Genomic DNA, 24675 nt, shown 5'->3' with positions numbered 1-24675 from the left:
GATTACAAAGGCAAGTGTCCCATATGCCTTTTTCACCATCCTACTAACATGCCGTCCACCTTCAGGAGGTCTGTGGATAAACACACCAAAGTCCCTTTGTTACACAGAACTTCTTCGCGTCCTACCATTCATCGAGTACTTTCTTGCCAAATTACTCTTCCAAAGTGCATCACCTCATGTTTTTCAAGGTTAAATTCCATCTGCCACCTATTTACCCATTCCATCTATATCTTCAATTTTTGTGTCATTCTGCAAACTTACTAATCCTACCCTTCACAGTCATCAATGTCATTTATGTAAGTGACAAATAATAAGGGGCCCAACACAGATCCCTGTGGCACGCCACTGGACACTGGCTTCCAGTCATTAAAGCAGCCTTCTGTCATCACCCTGTCTCCTACAACTGAACCAATTTTGAATCCACTTTATCAAATTATCCTGTATCCCATGTGATATCTGATTATTGAAATATGTCACTGACTGTTTTCTTCACAATTTTACTGTGTTGTAGTCCATAGCACTAGTATCACTTAAAGAAGAAATAATGGGGGTAAATCTTGTACTGCTCCCAGGAGCAGGAAGTAAAGCAGGCAGTGGAACTTAATTGAGCAGAAGGCCCAAAATCACCTTTCTGAGGCAAGACTAACTTTAGTAATTAAGATCAAGGAGGTTTGAAGGTGTGTTGAGCTTCCTGACAGCAAGCATCAGGATATGCATTGTATAAATCTGTATAATCATATATGCTCATTAAAAGGCCAGTTCACCAGAATTAAGTTTCCCTTCCCAATTAAGTTACAAGTAAGCTAAAATACATGCCTTCAGATTTACAACTGCATGAGTGACATTCAGGAGATAAGGCAGTTAACTACATGGAGTTAAATTGAATACCCACTATTCTTTTTCCTCTTTGGGGTGTGTGTGTGTGTGTGTGTGTGGTGTGTGTGTGGTGTGTGTGTGGTGTGTGTGTGGTGGTAATGCAACAAAGCGGTGATTGGGCAGTGACAGCTGGACACGGTCTGGGGAATGGGGCAGGGATGTAGCTACAAAAGGGTGAGGATGTAGTAACATGGTAGGGAGGGTGCGAGGGCCCTGCAAGTAGAAGGGGGGCGAACAGAAGAGAGATGCCCTGAAGGCCAGGGTCAGTGCTGTCTGCGGAGCGGTTGTGGGGGTTGAACTGAGGGTACTATGAAACAAAGGATGATCTCATGGCATGGATATTGGGAAGGGTCAGGGTGCCCAAGGGATGATCTCATGGCATGGATATTGGGAGGGGTCAGGGTGCCCGAGAAGGCTTGTGGATGGTTCTAGGTTCAAGGGTAGCAAGAGGAAGTTAAAGAACAATTGAAGGAAGAAAAATTATTGGTTGGGTCAGAGGAGATGGGGATGAAGAGAAGAGTTGGGGGTGACAGGGTGAAGGTAAAAGGTAAAGTGTGATTTGAAGAAGACCCTCAGGACAATGGTGCATGTAACTATTTTCTCAATGCTCTTCTTCAGGATGTAGTTGTGTGTATGTGTGAATCCCCAAAGTGGGAGGAGAGTCTGTTTGGATGGGTGGCGTTGAAGGGGAGTACAATTGACTGACTAAAGGAACATCCTAATAATCAAGAAGCAACTGCATGAACAACCATGCTCAGTTGTGTTCTCTTTTTAAGGTGAAGCCCACACAGCTTCTCATTCACTAACATGCTTCAGAGCCAGAGGGACAGCTTGGCATGCATATCTAATGAGTCAAAAGATCACGTGGTTAGCCATCCTGCCCCCAAGTGGAAATCGCACAATTCCATTTTCGCCTTCCCACCTCCCTCCAGACCGGAAAATTCTGCCCACTGTGTTAGCAGATCAAGGCTCTCCTTTGTATCCATGATTTTTAAATCCAGCAAGAGAAACTCACTCCATCAATGCCACAGAAGGATGACATGAGGGTTTATATAGTCCGCATACCGAAGTGGCAAAGTTAAGAGATTAATTGTGTTCAGAGTGCGTAATCCCATTTTTTATCTACATTTCTCCAAATCCAATTTTAAGGAAGTAATCAAAATAATTAAAAACAATACATTTAAATACAAACACGATTGATGCATGGATTGTGAATTAATCCCAGTGAAGTTGATAAATTATTTTCCCTTTAGGATGACATTATCTCTGTAACAATGTTTCATGAAGTCAGTCGTTGTTGATACAAGGAAATAATCGTTTTGCTGTTATAGAATTTAAAGTAGTACAGATTTCTGATTAATGATAACACTTTTCTGTTTTGATCCATTCTTTTCAATGCCTTTTATTTATCTTATGTATCAAAGTTCCAGCAGCCAGAGGGAACTGGATTAATATAAACAGAAACGGCCATTAACTAAAGTGCCTCATCATCAGTAGCATATGCTGCTTTAGCCCCCTACTGTGCAAGATGCAGTAACCAACCCAAGCTCTGATGATAACATCAACATTCACTAAGGAAATAATTGAATCAAATAACAGAAAAAGAGATGCGAGTTAAGCAGGATTATTTATAATAACTTCTTGCTTAAATTTTCAGCATCCCTCATTAAGGTAACACTCAGACATGAGGTGACCTAATGTACAGTTCTGCCACTCCCTAATCACAGTAAAAAGTCTGACAACGCCAAGTTTTAGTCCAACCGATTTATTTGATAATACTCACAAGCTTTCGAGGGGACTGCCTCTTCGTCAGGAAGAGGCAGTCCCCTCGAAAGCTTGTGAGTATTATCAAATAAATCGGGTGGACTAAAACCTGGTGTTGTCAGACTTTTTACTGTGTTTACGCCAGTCCAACGCTGGCATTCCCACATCATGACTCCCTAATCACCCAGCCCCCCAAACCCCAAGATAAATCCTGCAAATTTATAGAGAAACAGTTAATGGCCTCCTTGTTAACAAAGTCCACTTATTAAAAAATATGTTGAACTGTGTGTTAATTATCTGGAAGCTACAGAATACAGACAAAAGACCTAGATTCTAATTAATCTGTATTAAAGCTTCCTTTTAAAGTAAAAATGAAATCCATAAACCTGGAGGTTTATTGGTTAACATAATTCAGTAGTTGTTCATTTGAAATAAGGTTTTTGGGAGATCAGAGATGATCAGGCTACAATAAGACATAAATCTAGCTATGTTGTCTAGAAATCCATTATATTTAGGCAGATTATGGGTTATTGCTCTGTCCTGCGAACTTGGGCAGGTTTGAGTGCGACATATTGTCAAATTCTGTAAGGTTACAAGTCCACTTCCCCCGCTTCATTTTGGAAAAATGAACACAAAGCCATTAAATCTGATGGGGCAGTGAATAGTTAAATTTTGTTGCTTTTTCTTGTTAATGAGAAACTAAGATGAAATGCTGAAGCCCACAAATGCAGGACAAAGTTGAAAGGTAAGCAAAACAATCAACTGGAGAGTTTGGAGATGGAACTATCAACCCCTGTAAGGGAGCTGATGACACCAAGTGGTCATGTGAAAAAAAATGCACAAATACAATCTGCGCAGCACACAAGGCTCTTCACTGGGATGATAGGCAACATAAGGAACATAAACAAAATTGCTCAAAGTTATTGTAGCACTGTAATTTCAATAACTAGAGGAAAATACTTACAAATCATGGGTGTGAACTGAACAAAACTAAATACTTGAACAAGATTATACCAGTGTTAGTCTACAGCAATGCTATCAGCATAGTTTAAACCATTAATGAGCACTTTAGTTCAAATAGAATAAAATCTTTGTTTAGTATCACAACTGGACAGAAGGCCTGTGTTCGTGCTAAAGGGGCATTGTAACTGTGATTTTCAGGAAAAATTAAACCAGTTTTATATACAGGACAGGGTAAACAGGCAAAAGGCTGCCTGATCTTTATATCACACACCCTCAAAATAAAGCAGAAACTTCATCCTACATACCTCACCAAGGCTCCTTTGATAGCTCCTTCCAAAGCCCAGTCTACAACATTTAAAAGGGCACAGGCAGCAGATACATGGAAACCACACCCCATCCTGCCATTCCTTCGCTGTCACTGGATTACAATTCTGGAACACCCTAACAGGAAGGTGGGTGTTCTTATGATACATGGACTATAGGGGTTCAAGAAGGTGGCTCAACACCACCTTTGAGAGCAACTCAGGGTGGGCAATAAAAACTGGCCTATCCCACATCCTGTGGAAGAATAAATTAAAAAAAACTTGTGCCCTTTGAGACTATTTATATTTCATACCAGTAATAATCTGACCTGTAAACTGGATACAAAAAGGGAAGTGTGGTACTATTGCCTCCAGCCCCACCTAGCGATGCAAGCAGGCACAGCAATAATTACAAGATGAATTCACTGTCCCAGGCCTCCTGCTCAAAGTAAGCTTGATAAACACTTCATATCCCAATTCGGCACTTTACAAGCTTCCCCATTCAAAATAGAGATCAGATCATGCCTCAGCCATTTGTTCCAGATGGCAGATGTTGCTGATGATTCTGCTATTCCATTTATAGCTCTTCTGGACCCCATCTTTAGTTTTATTTTTTAACTTCTCCTATTACAATCTCCTTTTGCCTTGGATGACCAGTCATTTTGACATTTAATCTCCCCTGCCTTCCACTCAAGTTATATCTGATTCATAGCATTAAAATTACATCCCTGCCCCTAGGTGATGAGAACAGCTTCCTGTCAAACCAATGGATTCTGTCTCAAAACCCATCCCAAAGAACATCAATTAAGCAGTTCTGATCTCATATGGATCTGACCTCAACTGGAGTAGTATTTCCAAGTCTGGGCACTAGACTTGAAGATGTCAAGGTTCTAGAGCAAGTACAGAAATTTATGGAAATGGCTCCAGGATGTGGTGCCAGTTATGAGAACCAGAGGATACCAATTTAAGGCCACTGGCAAACATGAAGAGGATTTTGAATAAAATGCAGCCAGTGGTTAGGATTTAGAATGCACTGGGTGTAGGGTGGTAGCCAATACAATCATTTTAAAAGGCAAATGGATAAGCACCTGAACAGAAAAAAAATTGCTTAGCCAGAGGCAAGGGTTGGGATTAATTAAATTCTGCATAGACACAGAGCTGAAAGGTCTCCCTTCTGCACCCAGTCTATGGCTAAATTGGACCTTTCAGGTTCAAGGACACTAAAAAGTACACTCAAAGCTTTTAAATGCAATTTTGGTTTAAATTTACTAAGAATATGACCAAATGTGACTACAAAATAGTTCTTTATTTTAAAAATGAATTTCAGTAATGTAAATTTGGGTTACTCTGAATTGCTGGACTGACTTGGATTAAAAGTGCTAATTTTGTGATAATCCTATTTATTTTACTTGAACTTCAAGCTAATAATTAAATGGTGCCAAACTTTTTTTTGTAAAAAATTCTTTTAATTATTATGCTGCCCGACTGCAGGAAGTCCATCCCGCTGTTTTTTCTCGTTCCTCAACCAGCCAGGAAGAGAAGCAAAGTGATAAGCACGGTTAAATGTAGCAAGCACTGTTCACTTCCCTCAAACTCCTTTCTTCATCCAAAAAAGTTACGACTTTTCACAGGGCTTTTCCTGCAACTTTGGCAGAAGGGCTGCTGAAACACCGGAAAAATAGTACATCATTTTTGCTGGAACCCATGCTTCTTCTGCTGAGGTTGTGGAAGCCTAGCAGAAAAATCCCAGTGAAAATTCATCTCACTATTCTGAAGATTAAAAAGGGACAGTTAAGGCTAACATGTTCAAACCCAATAGCTCCAATTCCCACACATTAGCTCCAGTAGCCCCACCTAGCCCGATACATATGCTCTGCACAAAATTTTAAAAATTCATTCATGGGCGTCGCCGGCTAGCCAGCATTTACCGCCCATCCCCAGCTGCACTTCAAAATCAACTCCAATTTTACTGAGTGTGGCCATGCTCAGTGCTTTGAAATTATCAGCATTTGCCCCTTCCCCACAAGCTTCCTAACCCTTTTGTTTTAACAATTTTATTTGCCATGATTTGATTTGAGACCATGCACTGCAATCTAATTAGCAGCAGGGGAACATATGGCTGCTCAGTAATTTTAAACTATTACTTTCCAAATACATTTAACCTACTCCTTTGCAAGAGTTCTATCACATATTAGACCATAAGCACATTCTAGGAGGTTGAATAGAAAACACCAAATTCACAGACAGTAATGGTAGGGGCTATTAAATAGGGTTAAACCTCGGGAGACACCGGAAGGGCAGGCTGTATGATTAATATTTTTTGTCTTTATTCCACAGGTGGAGGTCCACCTCGTGTCAAGCGAGGGGCATGCACACGGCGGGTCGTGCGTGGGCTGCTCTTGGAAGTCCAGGAGTGGCCTAGTACTTCATGTCGGTGTGTGTGCTTGATCCTGGACCGATAGACGGGCGCCACAACAGCTCAGTGACTAGCACTGCTAGCTGTGCAGATACATGGATTTGGGCCTGTGTCTGTGGGAGTTTGCGCATTCTCCCTGTGGTTGCGTGGGTTTCCTCCGGGCGCTCCGGTTTCCTCCCACACCCCAAAGATGTGCTCTTAGGCTAATCGGTTTCCACCAAACTGACACTATTTCTTCCCTGAATCTGACTGAGTAGGGTCCCATTCGTAGACATGCAGGGTAGAATAGGTGTAGGGTGATGCGGCGGTGCGGGCTCGTTGGGCCGAAGGGCCTGTTTCCCGTGCTGGGTTGTTCTTTGTTATTTAATAAGAATGGAAACTATACAATCCTCAGTGTGAATCACCAGTAATGAACTAGAGCAGGAAAGGTACCAGAATAATAGAACAGTAACACTTGTTCTCTTGTTTCTCAGCTGGAATAATGCATTTTGTCAAAGCAGCAAATACCTTTTAGAATGAATCTAAGACTTATGATCATTATGACCAGGAACTTCCTTGGAACATCTCCCAAACAGCCACTGTAATTTTGTACGTACTGCTAATGAAACCCCATTTATGTGCATGAATAGGGCTTCCATCATATTTCCATTGTGGCTTCTCTTTAGAGTGGAGAAGGCTGAGGGGAGATCTGATTGAGGTGTACAAAATTATGAGAGACAGGTAGGATAGAAAGAAATAAACTTTCCTCCTTAGTAGAAGGATCAATAACTAGGGGGCATAGATTTAAAGGGGCAGGAGATTTGGAGGGGATTTGAGGAAAAGCTTTTTCACCCAAAGGGCGGTGGGAATCTGGAACTCACTGCCTAAAAAAGGTGGTAGAGTCAGGAACCATCATAACAATTAACAAGCATTTAGATGAGCACTTCCCATACCATAAAAGGCTACAGACAAAGTACTGGAAAATGGGATTGGAATAGATAGGTGCCTGATGGCCTGCACAGACACAATGGGCCAAAAGACCTCTTTTAGTGTCGTAAAACTCTGACTCCAAGACCTTACCTGGGAGTACTGAGAGCAAATTGGGCCTCCATATTTAAGAAATATATATACACCTATCTTGGAGGTGGTAAAGCAAAGGTTTACCAGATTGGTTGATGGGATGAGGGGTTTGTTCTATAATGAGAGGCTGAGTAAATTGGGCCTATATCTCTGAGTTTAGAAGAGTGAGGTGCGATCTTATTGAAATATACAGGATTCTAAAGGGTCTTGACAGAGTAGATAGATTTTTTTCCCCCGACTGGGAATCTGGAACATGGGGAAAATAATCTCAGGATAAGGGATCAGTTGTTTAAGACCTAGCTGAGAAGAAATTTCTTTACTGAAAGAGTTCTGAAATCTCTGGAATTTTCTACCCCTGAGGAAAATGAATCCTTTATCATTGAGGCTAAGATAGACAGATTTTTGGTCTCACATGGAATCAAAAGATAGAGAGGGAGCAGAAAAACAGAATTTCGGGAGATGATCAGCCATGATTGTATTGAATGAGGGGCAACAGACTCGGAGGGGTATACTCCTGTCCCTATTTATTACACTATTTTCTTAATTCCATATTTATGGCCCAATAACCAGTCCCATTTAATACTTGCATACTACCTATAACCACTTTATGGAAATTCTCTTTATTAGAAACTTAACAAGAAAGCAGAGGAGCATATTTTACATCTCTTCTAATTTTGCTCACCTTATTGAAGTGAACTAAAAACAAAATAGATAATGGAAATAATTGCAAATCTGCAATCTAAATAAAGCAAGTTCAAATGACATTACAACCCATAAGAGGAATGATTAATTGCTTCAATGTATCACCTGAACTCCTGAATTAGATTAGTGCTGAAATCACTCTGCGATGTTAGTTATACATTAATGGTGTATACTGCCTCAGTTTTATGTGCTTCTTTTTGTTTCTAACTTTTGTGTGCCTGCAGCAGTTATCAAGACAGGTGCTGTCAACGAAGTGTCCTTAGCATGCAATGCCATTTACCCAAGATGATTTAAAATATCATTATTGTTGGTTTGCAACTTGAGGAATAATCTTCAGCTGATCAGAGAGAAAATGCACTTAATGTATATATGGAAAGAGATCAATGAATGATGACATGAATTCCAGTCGAAGTGAATTCAAAAACGAAGGAGATAGTCATTGACTTCAGGATGCATAGTGGAGAACATGCCCCTCTCTATATCAATGAGGACAAGAGCTTCAAGTTTCTAAGTGTCCAGCTCAATCTGTCCTGGTCCCTCCATACGGATGCTACAGTTAAGAAAGCCCATCAATGCCTCTACTTTCACAGGAGACTAAGAAAATTTGGCGTGCCCGTTACAACTCTCACTGATTTCTACAGCTGCACCACAGAAAGTATGTTTTCTGGTTGTATCACAGCTTGGTATGGCTCCTGCTCTGTCCAAGATCACAAGAAACTACAAAGGGTCATGAATGAAGCCCAGTCCGTTACTCAAGCCAGCCTCCCATCCATTGATACTGTCTATACTTCCCGCTACCTTGGAAAAGCAGCCAGCATAATTAAACAGTCCACGCGTCCCGGACATTCTCTTCCTCCTTCTCCCATCAGGAAAAAGATACAAAAGTCTGCAATCACGTACCAATTGATTCAAACAGCTTCTTCCCTGCTGCCTTCAGGCTTCTGAATGGATCTACCACGCATTAAGTTGATCTTTCTCTACATCCTAGCTACAACTGTAACACTGCATTCTGCACCCTTCTTTCCTTCCTATATACAGTATGCTTTATCTGTATAGCACACAAGAAACAATAGTTTTCACTGTTGTACATGTAACAATAATAAATCAAATCAAAGTCTGCAATCCAATTACACATTACGAAAATGTCCAACCGAGAAGGAAGCCTAGTTAGAAATATTCCCAAACCTCCTCATTTTTCCAAATAACAAAATATTGAGAAGATTTTTAGTGTTTGGTGACAAGTTAGCTTCATCCAGGCTCCAGCAGCTAATTTGCTAAGCTTCAATGATGCACAAACCTCCAGTGGAAGATTAACAATTTAGACACGTCATCACAGGAAGTTAAAGACAAATGTTGATAATAATCTGCGGCTAGATCATGGGGAAATTCTACAGTGGGATATATCCTGAAGGTTTCTAACTATTATGCTTAGGTTTTATTTTTGGCTTAGATATACCACAATGGTCCTCAAAGGAGTTAAGTGAAAGCAATTGCAAGTCCATTTGTTCTGAATGTATACTCAAAAAAAAATCACTGGGGAATGGCTGAAAAGCTCACTCGGTAACTTTCTCGTACTTTAATTGATCTACTCCTTTTGGCTGATTTTCCTTCTCTGGGAGACGCTTACTGTACCTACAGCTACTCTCGCAAGGACAGAACTGCTGTGCAAAATAGTTCTTTTAAAAGGTCAAGTGGGATGGTAGAGTTTCAGCAAGACAAAGAGTAAAAGAAAAATCAAGTTATCATCTGGACCATGAAACAAAAAGATCCGGGCTGGGTGATTTGAGGTTCTTTCAGCTGATTAGGTATAAAATGAGCCAAGGTTTAAAAGGAGGCCTGGTGTAGACAGCGGGCAGCGTCTGAGCGGGCAGCAGAGTGAGGGGGAAGCAGAGTGAGTTAATAGGGCTTAATATCAAAAAGGGCTTGAGGGAAAAAAGGCCAGGTGAGTTTGTTTGAAAAAAAACAAGGAAAAAAATTTTTTCAAAACTACTACAGCAAGAAACAAGGAAAAAAAATTTTTTTCCCATAAAAAATTACAGTGAATAATGGAGGGGCATGTGATGTGTGGTTTGTGTATGATGTGGGAACTGGCAGACCCCAGGGTCCTTCCCAGTGACCATGTCTGCAGTAAGTGCAGGTTGCTGGAGGAGCTCCAGCTCAAGGTGGATGAGCTGGCCTCTGAGCTACAGACACTGAGGCTCATCAGGGGGAGAGAGGGTGCCCCTAGACTGGCTAAATCTAAGGGTCAGGGACAAAAGGGGGCTGCTGGGAGGAGGAGGAAGGGGGGTGAGGAGCGGAGGCCTCAGCCTCTTAATCTGCATAACAGGTTTGAGGTTCTTGCTTCCAGTCTGGAAGAGGACGAGGCAGGTGAGGTTGGTGAGCAAACTGCACACGGTACAGTGATGCAGCAGGACATAGGCAAAGAGAAGGGGAAAAGGAACGTAGTAGTGATTGGAGATAGTGGGGTGAAGAGTATTGACACTGTCCTTTGTCACAATGACAAAGTGCACAGAAGGGTGTGTTGTCTGCCTGGTGCTCGGGTACAGGATGTCACAGCTGGGCTGCAGAGGAACCTGGAGTGGGAGGGTGAGAACCCGGTCGTTGTAGTACATGTGGGTGCCGGCGACGTAGGCAAAGTGCGGACTGAGGATCTGCGGAGGGAGTATGAGAAGCTGGGAATGGAATTAAAAAGTAGAACCGACAAGGTGGTCGTCTCTGGGCTACTGCCTGAACTGAGTGCAGACGGGCGTAGGGTTGACAGGATAAAGGAAGTGAATGGGTGGCTCAGGGATTGGTGTGGGAGGAATGGGTTCGAATTTATGGGGCATTGGCACCAGTATTGGGGTAGGTGGGACTTGTTCGGGCGGGATGGGGTTGGTCTGAATCGTGCTGGGACCAGAGTGTTGGCGAATCGAGTAAAGAGGACTGTAGACAGGGCTTTAAACTAATTAGGGGGGGGAGGGTGCGAGGGTAGGTGACGCTACGAGGTCTAAAGTTAAGGATAGGGTACAGGTAAGGGAAGAGGCCGAGGATGTCCCAATTGGTGGCGTTACGGCAAATAGGGTCCAGGTGAAGGCTGGGATGAAAGCGCTTTATCTGAATGCACGAAGCATTCGGAATAAAGTGGATGAGCTGGTGGCGCAGATCGACACAAATGGATACGATCTGGTGGCCATTACAGAGACGTGGCTGCAAGGTGACAGGGACTGGGAGATGAATGTACAGGGCTATCAAGTGTTTAGGAAGGATAGGCAGGAGGAAAGAGGGGGTGGCGTAGCTCTGCTGATTAAGGATAGTATCAAGGTGGTAGCAAGGGATGATATCGGAGCCAAAGAGCAGAACGTGGAATCGTTGTGGGTGGAGATTAGGAACAGCAAAGGGAGGAAGACGCTGGTGGGTGTCGTCTATAGGCCCCCGAATAATGATCTGGAGGTGGGGCGGGCTGTTAACACGCAAATAAGTGCGGCGTGCAGGAATGGGACGGCAGTAGTTATGGGAGATTTCAATCTGCATATTGATTGGTCGACCCATGTTGGACGAGGTGGGCTCGAGGAGGAGTTCTTGGAATGCTGCCGGGATAATTTCCTTGAACAGTGTGTGTTGGAGCCGACGAGGGAGCAAGCTATCTTGGATCTGGTGCTATGTAATGAGGCGGGTAGAATTAGGGACCTTGCGGTGAAGGATCCTCTTGGAGAGAGTGATCATTGTATGGTGGAGTTTCTGGTGCAGATGGAGGAGGAGAAAGTGGGTTCCCCCGGACGCGCGTCCTTTGTTTGAATAGAGGGGAGTATGGTAGGATGAGAGAAGAATTGGCGAATGTGGACTGGGGGAATGTGTTGGAAGGTAGGTCTGCTGAGGAGCAGTGGAGGATCTTTAAGGAGATCTTTCTTGGTGCTCAGCAGAAATTTATTCCGATGGTTAAAAAGGACAGTAGGAAGAGAGGTAATAAGCCGTGGATAACGAAGGAGGTGAAGGAAAGTGTTAAATTAAAAGCGGAGGAATTTAGAGTAGCTAAGAGCAGTGGGCGAGAAGAGGATTGGGAAAGGTTTAAACGTCAACAAAGATTGACAAAGAAGTTGATAAAGGAGGGTAGGAGAAGCTATGAGGCTGGGCTAGCACTTAATATAAAAAAGGATAGCAAGAGTTTTTATAAATATATAAAAAGGAAGAGGCTGGCTAGGGTGAACGTTGGTCCTTTAGAGGATGAGAAAGGGGAGCTAGTGGTAGGGGATGGGGATATGGCGAAGGTCTTGAATAACTTTTTTGTTTCTGTCTTCACGGAGGAGGACGTGAATAATTTGCCGGGTGTTAACGATGGAAAGGTGGTAGGAATGGAGGGTCTTAATGACATTACTGTTACTAGAGAGGTGGTGCTCGACAGACTGGAGGGGCTGATTGTGGACAAGTCCCCAGGACCGGATGGAATGCATCCGAGGGTTCTGAAAGAAATGGCGGAGGTGATAGTGGATGCCTTGGTGGTTATTTTCCAGACGTCGCTGGATTCTGGGGAAGTGCCGGAAGATTGGAAAACGGCTAATGTTACACCGTTGTTTAAGAAGGGTGCCAGGCAAAAGGCGGGGAATTATAGGCCGGTTAGTTTAACGTCTGTGGTAGGTAAAATGTTAGAATCCGTCATTAAGGAGGAAATTGCGAGGCATCTTGAAGGGAATTGCTTGATAGGGCGGACGCAACACGGTTTCATTAAAGGGAAGTCGTGTCTGACAAATTTACTGGAGTTCTATGAGGATGTGTCTAGGGCAGTGGATAGAGGAGAGCCGGTGGATGTGGTCTTTCTGGATTTTCAGAAGGCGTTTGACAAGGTACCTCACAAGAGGTTATTGCAGAAGGTCAGGGGACATGGAGTTGGGGGTAGGGTGTTAGCGTGGATAGAGGATTGGTTGTCAAATAGGAGGCAGAGAGTGGGGGTCAATGGGTGCTATTCGGATTGGCGGATGGTGACTAGTGGGGTGCCCCAGGGGTCAGTGCTGGGGCCTCAGCTATTTACCATTTATATAGATGATCTGGAGGAGGGAACCGAGTGCAAGGTGTCGAAATTTGCTGATGACACCAAGATTGGGGGAACGGCAAATTGTGCGGAGGGTGTGGAGAGTCTGCAGAAGGATCTAGATAGGCTGGGCGAATGGGCCAGGAAATGGCAAATGGAATTTAATGTTGGTAAGTGTGAGGTGGTCCACTTTGGTAGGAAGAATGGTAGGAAGGACTATTACTTACGGGGTGAAAAACTGCAGCAGGCGACGGTGCAGAGGGACCTCGGGGTCCTTGTGCATGAGTCGCAAAAACCCAGCTTGCAGGTGCAGCAGGTGGTCAGGAAGGCGAATGGGATGCTGGCCTTCATAGCGAGGGGGATTGAATATAAAAGTAGGGAGGTCTTGCTGCAGCTGTATAGGGCATTGGTGAGGCCGCAGCTGGAGTACTGTGTGCAGTTTTGGGCGCCGCACCTGCGCAAGGATATTTTGGCCCTGGAGGGAGTGCAGAGGAGGTTTACTAGGCTGATACCGGAGTTGAGGGGATTGAGCTATGAGGAGAGGCTGAATAAACTAGGCTTGTACTCGTTAGAGTTTAGAAGAATGAGGGGAGATCTCATTGAGACGTATAAGATGATGAATGGGATGGATAGGATAGAGGTGGAGAGACTCTTCCCGCTCAAAAAAGACAGTAGGACTAGGGGGCACAGCCTCAAGATAAAGGGGAGGCGGTTTAGAACGGAGTTGAGGAGGAACTTCTTCACTCAAAGGGTGGTGAATCTCTGGAATTCTCTGCCCGTTGAAGTGGTGGAGGCTGCCTCGCTAAATATTTTTAAGAAGCGGGTTGATGGGTTTTTGATAAGAGAAGGGATTGAGGGTTATGGGGAGAGGGCGGGAAAGTGGAACTGAGCCACGACAGATCAGCCATGATCTTATTGAATGGCGGGGCAGGCTCGAGGGGCTAGATGGCCTACTCCTGCTCCTATTTCTTATGTTCTTATGTTCTTAAAAGCGTGATTAAAAGCCCCATTTACCCTGTTCTAAATCCTAGAAAAGGTTCCCTCATGCTGAACCACACTACAGCCATTCACTCACAAAATGAGCAACACAGAATGGGGCTCTTCCCCTGCATTATTTTTCCTATAAAGAATTTATCTAATCCCCTTTTGAAAGCAACTACTGATTTTGTGGTGTACACCATCCTACCAGGCAATACATTGCAAATCCTAACCGCTTGTTACATTAAAAAAAAGGGCTTTCTTCCTATCACCTTATGACAGAGATTGCCATTTACTGCTGGTAAAATATGGACATTTTCAGACTGCACTAAGGCCTGAGCCAAAACTGCTCCAAACATATTCCACCATCGTTTACCTAACAGCAAAAAGGGGGCATGTCACCAATTAGTTTGTGCAGAATTCCAGTCAGAGATGAAAGGATCAACACTCTGCATTAGATACTCCTTGAACCTCACCGCAGTTAAAAACCGTATGCATTTAATAATGAGGTCAAATGGAAAGCAGTTGGAGTTTCAGAGTGGATAGATTGTCAGGAAATGAGAGAAAAACATACCGACTAGAGAGAGAGGAAATAAACAGCAGGCCTACAGCATCAGAAAAAAAGAGAGGTCAGAATTCCCCGACATCAGTGAATTTGGCACTCAGCCTGACTCCGTTCACTGCAATGGGACCAGAATATCCCATGCAAATCCTAATTGCTTGTTATATTAAAAAAAGGGCTTTCTTGTGCAAAAGATTGGAGAATTCCGGCCCCAATTTTTTGAGAATCCAGAAGATAAAATTTTTTTCAAAAGAGAGAAAGAAAACATTAGGTAAAAATGAAACATCAGGAATCATATCCAGAAAGTGTTAATGGGTTAAATTACCAGAGAACAGTGTTGATGGAGAGGTGAAAACTGTGTAAATGTGCAATTTCAGAGAAGTACCGAACAGAAGGGTGTGGAAATAGTCAAATGATAGATGCACTGAAAAACTGGAAATTTTTTATTTAAAAAATAAGTAGGGCAGGAAAGAAAAATAAAACCAAATGGAGAACAAATGTAGACTGTTGCAGGATGATTCGAACAGAATTATAGATGCAACAGTTTTTAACATTGCAAGTGGACTCATGTACCAAATAAAACTAAAATTCAAATGAACAGCCTACACGATGGCACAGTGGTTAGCACTGCTGCTTCACAGCACCAGAGACCCAGTGGCTTGGGCCACTGTCTGTGCAGAGTCTGCATGTTCTCCCCATGAATGCATGGGTTTCCTCCGGGTGCTCCAGTTTCCTCCCACAGTCCAAAAGGCGTACTGGTTAGATGCAATGACCATGCTAAATTCCCCCGCCGTGTACCCAAACAGACACCGGAGCATGGCACTAGGGGATTTTCACAGTAACTTCATTGCAGTGTTAATGTAAGCCTATTTGTGACACTAATGAATAAACTTTAAAATCCACATTAAGAATCTCCAAGTAGGAAAAAAAAAACACCAAGGCCAAATTTACTTTAAGCTAGGGTTTGATGGAAATGGGTGAGGGCAATTCCTTAGTAAGTATTCTCAGTTCATCAATAAGGAGTGGGGAAATGATGGAAGACTGGGTAGTTCCTCTAGGGTAGATGTAGGGAAGCCATTTCTGCTGGTGGGTGAAATCTAGGACAAAGAGTCACAATCTTAAAATTAGAGCTCAGCTATGCAGGAGCATCATCAAGAAGCACTTTTTCAACAAGTAGTATTTATTTAGCGAATGCAGAGTCCCTAAGCCAAGAAGTTTCTTCTCGCCTGCTGTATTGAGTGTGGATAGGCCTCTACTGAGTCTGTGGATTGTACGTTCTTCTGTGATGTGATGCATAGTTTGATCTCTCTCAAATACATTGGGAGCTAGCATTAATGCTCCACTTATGGAGGATGGCCAAACAGGGTCCTGAATCTGTTGAGGGTGGGCCCTCTTTCCTTGCAAGGTTGAAACCAGACAGCTGTTGGGTTAGATCTGAGACCAGGTACTTGTTTGTCTTGTCCAATGATTTTCATTCATTTGCCCAGCAGAATTTGCATTGATCGTGTGGGAAGATCGTTCAGATCCACTTTCTTGATAGGAGTCATACTTTAGATGGGTTCAATAGATCAGCATGAAGTGACAGTGGAGGGGCATTGTGAACTTTTTCTATAATTCAACAACTTGTGTTGTTGCAAGTTCACGGATGTGTGGAGGAGTACCGTTTACCAGGACAGAGAGCCAAGGGATCAGTGTGGAGCATTGTGTTCCAGTAAAGATATGCATGTTGGCATTCAACTGTGTATCAACTATGCATGTATAACTGTGTGCGCATAGGAGTGCATATTAGAGCATGTGCACAATCTTGACCAGAGGTGCAGTTCGAGTGAGTGTGCCAAGGTTCGGAGAGTGGAGATAGCAAACTCAATTCACAGATATTATTACGCTGTAAATTTTAATTGAATCTTGATAGGTCTACCTCTTCCATTCTGAGAATGGCAAATACCTTTCAAGTGTGTAAATATGCAAGCAAGGTTCAGTATTTAGGTAGACTATAACATGAACTAGTATAGAAGCAGGAGTAGGTATTCAAAACCACAATCTATAGAGGTGCCCCTTAAAGGTGATTGGAAATGAGAGAGTTGGGAATTATCCCACTGCCAAGTTCAAATGTCAGGTGTTTGGTGCTTTGATACCATCCCTTCAAGCAGGATACGTTGGCTGTGGGGAAGGTAAAGAGAATGGCAATAAGGATCATCAATTTCTTAAATGCTATATAGACAGACTGTGCGTTCACCTTGATTTGGATATGCTGGAAGGACAGTTGGGGAAGTGGAAATCCGATTCACCCCTTTGAAATGCAGGATACTTTACTAAAATACACTTGCATAGATAGCTTGTGATGAAATTGGGTAAAAGTAGGCACTGACACAGAAAACAGAATGCAAAATTAGATGTGGATGAGACAGAATTTGAGAGTTGGCAATGAGGATCTTTCAGAAAACTACGTCATAAAAGGAAGGCTGCAAGATTTCAGATGAAAAGCAGGGTACAGACTCTTGGAGTTTATCTGATTGCTAATGAGCAGCTGGATAGGATTTTTTGATTTGCTTTGGGGCTCTATTTTAACTGCTGCTTGGAGAATCCCACAAAAAAATGACCCAAATGCATTTTGTGTTACGACGACTCCTGCTGTGACAATTTCTATTTCAATGATATAATCGAAGAGGCTTATGAAAACTTCATGACTCCGGCCATCAGGAAGGAACCATGTGCATTGTCAGACATATTACACAAAATGATCTTTTATTTTTGCTTGAATCACAGCCTCCACTCAATCCAGACATAATCTCTTCCAACTTCTTCTGTTGGGAAAAAGATACAAAAATCTGAGGTCATGTACTGACCGACTCAAGAACAGCTTCTTTCTTCCCTGCTGCCGGGCTTTTGGACCTACCTCGCACTAAGTTGATCTTCTCTACACCCTAGCTATGACTGTAACACTACATTCTGCACCCTCTCCTTTCTTTCTCCATGTACAGGATGCTTTATCTATATAGTGCGCAAGGAACAATACTTCTCACTGCATGCTAATATACGTGACAATAATAAATCAAATTCGATTGTCGTAGATCTCCAGCTCTCTTCCAAAACGTGGCAATGAACAGCACAATAAACACGTAAAAAGAACGAGTCGCTAAGCACTTTGATGGGTTAGAAACCTCAGCTCGTCCCCATCCTACACTGACACAAGATCCTAATCTCAATAGCATCTCTGAAGAGAAGTCAAATGCCTCCCCACAGATAGGAAGAGAGTGTCAAAGGAAGCTAATTATTTTTTAAGCTTGAAGTATCACAATTGAAGAACTGAAAACACTAGAAAGATGATATTAACAAGGCCCGGGTTTCTTGCTGCTGTTTCAAGCCCTCAGTGATTGTGATTTGAGAAAAAAAATCTCTCCCATCGTGAAATCTTGCCGAGTCTGCAAGGCTTGCACAGTGCTGTAACAGCACGTCAATCTTGAGAAATTACAGGTTCACAGATCTGTTCATTAAGTCTTTCAAATATAAGTTTAATGTTAAGATACCAATTCAATCCCATTTTCTATTACGAGAGAGAGCTTATTCCCCTTACTCATTTAAAAAAAAAACTTTTATTTTTAAATTGCAAGAAGCATTGTGTCAGCTGGTTTTCCTGTGACAGCCCATCTGTGCAGATGAGATTTTGATATTGTTATTGGTTTCATATCAGTGCTCTCATTTAAATGAGGAGTTCCAAACTGTTTTAAGGGGTGCAGGGGTCACCTTATCTATGTGTAAAGATGTGAAGAAAAAAAAAGAAAAAGAAAAGCCAATTGCTGAGGAATTTCAAATCAGTAAGATAGATTACTTGACACTGCCTCGTGGGATTAACTAATAGTGTTTTATAAATTTAAATGAAATAAAAAGCAGCTGTCTAGGCAAAAAGAGACATGGGCAAACTCAAGCATTCAAAATTGGACTGCTCATTTTAATAGCGAACCTTCACTTAAGTGGTTTAACATTTTGGTTTCTGCATAGTGGCTGTTTCAGGCAAGGCAGTTAGCTCCCCGCCTTCATCCAGACAGCCCCATCTTTCATACTAGATAAGAATATATCCAATTTTATTCTCCATGACCTGTATTTGCAGGTCTACTGAAAAGACTTCTGATCATCAATGTGCCATTAAATCTATGTTAAGATTAATTAGGTTCCAAGCTACCAATTTACACTCAGGTTAAGCACCCCTGTTGAAAAGTGTACAATTGTTGGCGAAAGTGGATATTCTGATTCACGGCTAAAACACGAAGGATGGCTGGGGGACTTACTGAAGGGCTGCCGGTGTGCCAGTTGAAACCTTGCCTCCTCCGGTTTCCTTCCACAGTCCAAAGATGTGTGGGTTAGGTGGATTGGCCATGCTAAACTGCCCCTTAGTATAAGGGGGACTAGCTAGGATAAATGCATGGGGTTATGGGGATAGGGTCAGGGTGGAATCGTTGGTGCAGACTTGATCAGCTAAATGGTCTCCTTCTGCACCGCAGGATTCCACGATACATGTCAGTCCTTTCCAAGGCTGGAAAGGCTAAATTTTATTTTTTAAAGACCCCTATCAAATTAGTTGCTGAACAAGTGAGTAGGGCATGACGCCTCAGCTCTTAACCTTGTTCAGGAACAGGCAGCCAGGAGTTTTGTTGGTGTTGATGGTGTGGTGCGGTGTTTGATGTCAAGCCTATTGGGTGAGACACACTTGAAAGGAATGCAGTTGATGCTTGGTGAGATAGGTTTAACATTTACTCAATGCTAGTGATTTAGATTGGCTATTAAAAAATACATAAAAGATCAGATTATGATCAAATTCGATATATCAGCTTAATCTAGGCTCAATTTGACAACCAATCCACACTGTACTAAAGATTAGGGCCAGAATGTTATGGCCCTTCATGCTGGCAGGATTTTTCCCATCTCACTGCAGAGAGAGATTTGGCTGAATGCCAAATTCTCTGACTGCAGCAGTGTGGTGTGAACAGCCAGTAAGATCGCATCCCAGATGTCAAAACTGGGCTGAAAATAATCAAACCAAGAAAGGAAGTTTTTAAATTATCCTGGGCAGCAAAGTGCAGCTCCAACAACACTCGAAGCTTGACACTGTCCAGGACAAAGCAGCCTGCTTGATTGGCACCACATCTACAAACGTTCAATCCCTCCACCACCGACGCTCAGTAGCAACACTGTATACTTTCTACAAGATGCACAGCAGCAATTCACCAAAGATCCTTAGACAGCACCTTCCGAACCCATGACCACTTCCATCTAGAAGGACAAGGGCAGCAGGTACATGGGAACGCATCACCTGCAAGTTCCCCTCCAATTCATTTGTCACCCTGTCTTGGAAATATATTACCATTCCTTCACAGTTGCTGGGTCAAAATCCTGGAATTCCCTCCCTAAAAGCACTGTGGGTTAACCCACAGAACATGGACTGCAACGATTCAAGAAGGCAGCTCACCACCACCTTCTCCAGGGCAACTAGACATGGGCAATAAATGCTGGCCAGCCAGCAACACCCATATCCCACAAATGAATTTAAAAAATGGCTAATAATGGGTCTTCCCAAAAGAGGGGACAGGACAGCAGAAGGAAATGTGATTGAGGAATGTTGTCTATGGATCGATCCGTGAGATAACATCGATGCTCTCAATCATTGTATTACATTTGCCAGAGCTAAAGTTTTAGATAGTGAAAAAATTCTGTCACGTATCAGGGATTGCAGTGAAGTGTTTCAGGTAGATTCTTTCATTGCAGAGTCAGATAGAAATAAGAAAATGGGAGTTATGAAGACAAAGAAGAACACACCAATAATAATCATCTCTTACAGATGATGCAAGAAAGAAAAAAATCTTACCATTGGCACTTGATCTAGGCCCAAAGCCTTCAACTTCTCCTTCACTCGGTGGGCGATCTCTCTGAGATACTTCAGGGAAAATTCAGTGAATTGCTCACTTCCTAAATGCCCAGCATGAGATTCAAACACCTGCAATGCCTGTAAGGAGAGAAGGACCAGGAGTTCTTCAGGTAAAGAGAACAACATTGTTTTTTTCCCCCACATTAGAAACTCTCAGGCCAATTCTGGTTACCCTTATTAAAAGGGTGCAGTAAAACTAGTTAGCAATTATCCTGCAACATATAACTTTCCAATCTCCTCTACACGTGCATCCATGTCTCATGGTTTCACTTAACAAAATAAATAACTTTTGGATATCAAAGTTGTGCCACATCAAACAGGTAAAGGATACCAAGCAGCAGCAGGATATTTTTCTGTGAATTATAGTGAATCCCTCACCATATTACATACAGCCTATGCAGCCATCAGTAGACATCAGTCAGCAGTGATCAGCTACCCTAACTATCATGGAATCCCTACAGCAGAGGAGGCCATTCGGCACATCAAGTCCATGCCAACTATAATTCCACCCAGGCTCTAGGCCCGTAACCCCACACACTTAGCCTTCTAATCCCCCGACACTAGGGTCAATTTAGCACGGCCACTCAGCCTCACCTGCAGGAAACCCACACAGCCGCGGGGAGAAAATGCAAACTCTGCACAGACAGTGACCCGCGGCTGGAATTGAACCTGGGTCTCTGGTGCTGTGAGGGAATAGTGCTAATCACTATGTCACCCACAAACTCTCTGTCTAGCTTAGCGAAGACAAGTCCAATCGGAGCCATCTTTAGTGAAATCAGCTGATCGAATATACAGTGAGCCCTGAACCTTAGTCCTTTGTTCCCTGTGGCACCAGTACCACACCAGGCAGTTCATGTTGACCCTTGATACACAAAACTCGATGTTGTGTGTTGACAGGCCAGTTACCTGTAGAAGGCATCAGCAACTTATATTTATATAGTGCCTTCAACATCATAAAATGTCCTAAGATGCTTGCCAAGAGCATTAGAAAACAATGTATGACATTGAGTATCATGAGAGAATCACATTATGATTATGACAGATGACCAAAACTTTGGTCAAAGAGGTGGTTTTAAGGACTGTCTTAACTGAGAGCAAGATTGAAGGGGAAGGGGGGAAAAAAAAGAGGTTTGGGGAGGGAATTACTGGGCTTGAAATCAAGGTGACTGAAGACATAGTCACAAATTAGAACTGGGAACACACAGGCTGCCAGAATCAGAGTGCCGATATCCCTAAGGGCTGTGAGGCTGAAAAGTAGAGATAGGGAAGCACAAGACCACAGAGGGAAATGAGGATGAGAATTTAAAAGTCAAGTTGTTTGAGGACCAGGAGCCAAAAACAATGCACAAACTTAATTTTGCTTTTCTTGACATTCACACACACACACCCCCCCCATCCTGCAGAGGTCAAAAGGAAGAAGAGCAGGAAACATGGTTAATTACTTCCAGTCTAGCAGTATTGGAGCCAGAGCCAGTGCAACCACTGGGCAAACTAGGCGGTTGGCCAGGGATGTGGTTTGCCACAAAACGCTGGAAGTAGTATGAGGGACCATAATTAGTACATTAATCATGAAACAGCATGGTGGCATAGTGGTTAGCGCTGCTGCCTCATAGTGCCAGAGATCCAGGTTCGACTCCAGCTTTGGGTGACAGTGTGGAGTTTGCATATTCTTCCCGTATCTGCGTGAGTTTCCTCTGGGTACTCCAGTTTCCTCCCAGTCAAAGATGTGCAGGTTATGTTGATTGGCCATGATAATTTGTCCATTAGTGTCAGGGGCATTAGCAGGGTAAATACTAGAGTTGTGGGGTTAGAGCTTCGGTGGGATTGTCGTTGGTGCAGGCTTGATAGGCTGAATGGTCTCCTTCTGCACTTTAGGGATTCTACTAATCAAATTCGGCTCACGTCACATGCTGCTAGAAGGGATTAAAACAGCGTAAGAGAAAAATATGCAGATGGAGTGTGTCATAAACTCACGGCCATGGCGAGGTTCAATGTGTTGAGTGTTAACAGAGTTTCTGCTCAGTCACAGCTTCTGATCAACACAGCACTTTGATCTCTCAGGTTTCTGAACCAACCTGAGCTGCCTCTGTGGATCACCCTGTGACAGGCAGAGTTACCAACCTGCTGCATTAGTTAGTGAGCTAGAGGCAGCTAGTTTGCAAAGTACAGAATTGTTACTTTGATAGTGTATCAGGAATTTCCATGAGGTTTGAATAGCATAACTGCAAATTTCCTGATTGGAGTAAGGTTTAGAGAAAACACCTGGGTCTCCTCCCAATCCAGATCGGATTAAAATATGGAGAAAACTTGGAAGGGGATCATGAACCTTTGGAATTCTCTAGCCCCATGAGCTGTGGGGCTGAGCCATTGAATGTTGAATAGAGAGGTGATGGCCTAGTGGTATTATTGCTAGACTATTCATCCAGAAATTCAGCTAACGTTCTGGGGCCTGAGTAGGAATCCCGGCACGGCACATGGTGCAATTTGAATTCGATAAAAAAAATGGAGTTAAGAACCTACTGATGACCATGAAATCATTGTTGGAAAAACTCATCTGGTTCACTAATGTCCTTTAGGGAAGGAAATCTGCCATCCTCACCTGGTCTGCCTACATGCTGACTGCAGAATCACAGCAACGTGGTTGATTCTCAACTGTGCTTGGGCAACTAGGAATGGGCAATAAATGTTGGCCAGCCAGCAATGCCCATGTCCCACACATGGGAACTAAATACATAAACTCAAGACAGTTATAGAGATAGGGAGGGACAAGACTCTGTAATACATGCGAGTTAGGAGTCATGGGGAATAATCAGGAAAGTGGCATTGAGGCCAAGGTCAGATCAATCATGATCTTATTGAACAGCAGAGCAGGCCCAAGGGGTTGTATAGCCAGCTCCTCTTATTCCCCACGTTCCTCAAACCAAGGCCTCATCCCAAATACAGCTTGACTGCCCAGCTCACAAAATAAATTTTTCCAGGTTTCTTCAAAAACGATCTGGCCAAAAAAATAAATATGGTACTTGCTAATAATGAGCCAGGAGAAATTCTCCTAAATCAATTTTGATTGATTGTAAAGCTGAGTCAGGCTGATCGACTCCCCATATAATCCAGGTTAACACGAAACAAACAACATTCATCAATTCACCTGCCTATGAGAGTTGTAATGTTATAGAAATGCAGTCAAAGAGATCAGCAAGCCATCAACTCAGCCCCACAAGTAGCCAAACAGTAAAAGCCAATACTAGTTCCTTGAGCTGCCCTTAGGCTAGATGTATGCAACTTTGAAAAATTCACTTCTTCTGTTTGTTAGTTGCTTCATATATGCGGAACTATATTTATTGTTTAATACATCCTCATGTATCAAACACTGATACATAGCAATTGATTAGACAAAATATAATGCAAAATTCAAAAGTAACATCTTTGCAAATCTCTCCTAAGGTTGCTGGGGACCGTATTAGTGATTCAGCCAACTAACTACTATTGGTCCTTTAAGGGAATTTAATGATACAGATCTCTCAAGGATCATCCATCAGACTGCCTCTCCACCCAAACATCCCCTCAGTCTGATGCTACTCTGCATTTCTACTAGGAAATGCTGAGCCCTGCGTTGCCAAAAATGTGGAGTTCAGTGTTCCAGTGGGCACTCATTAATAGCTGAATAGGGTCAGGAGAGGGGAAAGACTAGACACACCTGTTTTAAATGGCACTAGCTGCCATATGGCAAGTTTAAAAGGTTCAATTGGAATGTTGGTGGATGAATGAATAGGGTGGAGGTAGTCATGCCTAGTTGAGGGGGTGAACAGTTGCAGAGGGTGGTTAGTTAGTGATTGATTGTGCGATTGAGGGGGCAGGGCAGTTCTGCAGTAACCCAGGAGTTATTCTAGGTTTTAATCTGTCCAACATTTCCTGAGTAACTCTTCAGCTAAATGCTGCGGAACTGTATGGAGGCTCTAACTCTGAGTCTAAGACATTTGTGGAGGGTCCCAGAAGGCAGGGACATCAGAAGGTGAAACTTCTTAGACAATTTTCATGTAGGTCAGCACATCAGGACTTCCTCAGGGTCCTAACGAGCACCTTATCCGGTCCCGGACAGGTGGGAGATCAGAAGGTTTGGGTCAACGGCTG

The 24675-nt window shown here is 43.0% G+C and overlaps 1 protein-coding gene across 1 annotated transcript in view; it reads right to left on the bottom strand.

Moving 5' to 3' along the window:
- urod (uroporphyrinogen decarboxylase) overlaps window positions 1-24675 on the bottom strand; it is a 59286-nt gene that overhangs the window by 20225 nt on the left and 14386 nt on the right. Inside the window, exon 7 of the mRNA XM_080195378.1 lies at window positions 20488-20625. Coding sequence (XP_080051504.1) covers window positions 20488-20625 — 138 coding nt within the window. The remainder of the gene's footprint in view (window positions 1-20487; window positions 20626-24675) is intronic.

This window comes from Carcharhinus amblyrhynchos, chromosome 9 (assembly GCF_965287045.1).
Source record: "Carcharhinus amblyrhynchos chromosome 9, sCarAmb.v2.hapA, whole genome shotgun sequence".
NCBI classification, from domain to species: domain Eukaryota; kingdom Metazoa; phylum Chordata; class Chondrichthyes; order Carcharhiniformes; family Carcharhinidae; genus Carcharhinus; species Carcharhinus amblyrhynchos.
Note: the sequence above shows the minus strand (reverse complement) of the source record. Positions and strands in the feature narration are given on the sequence as shown.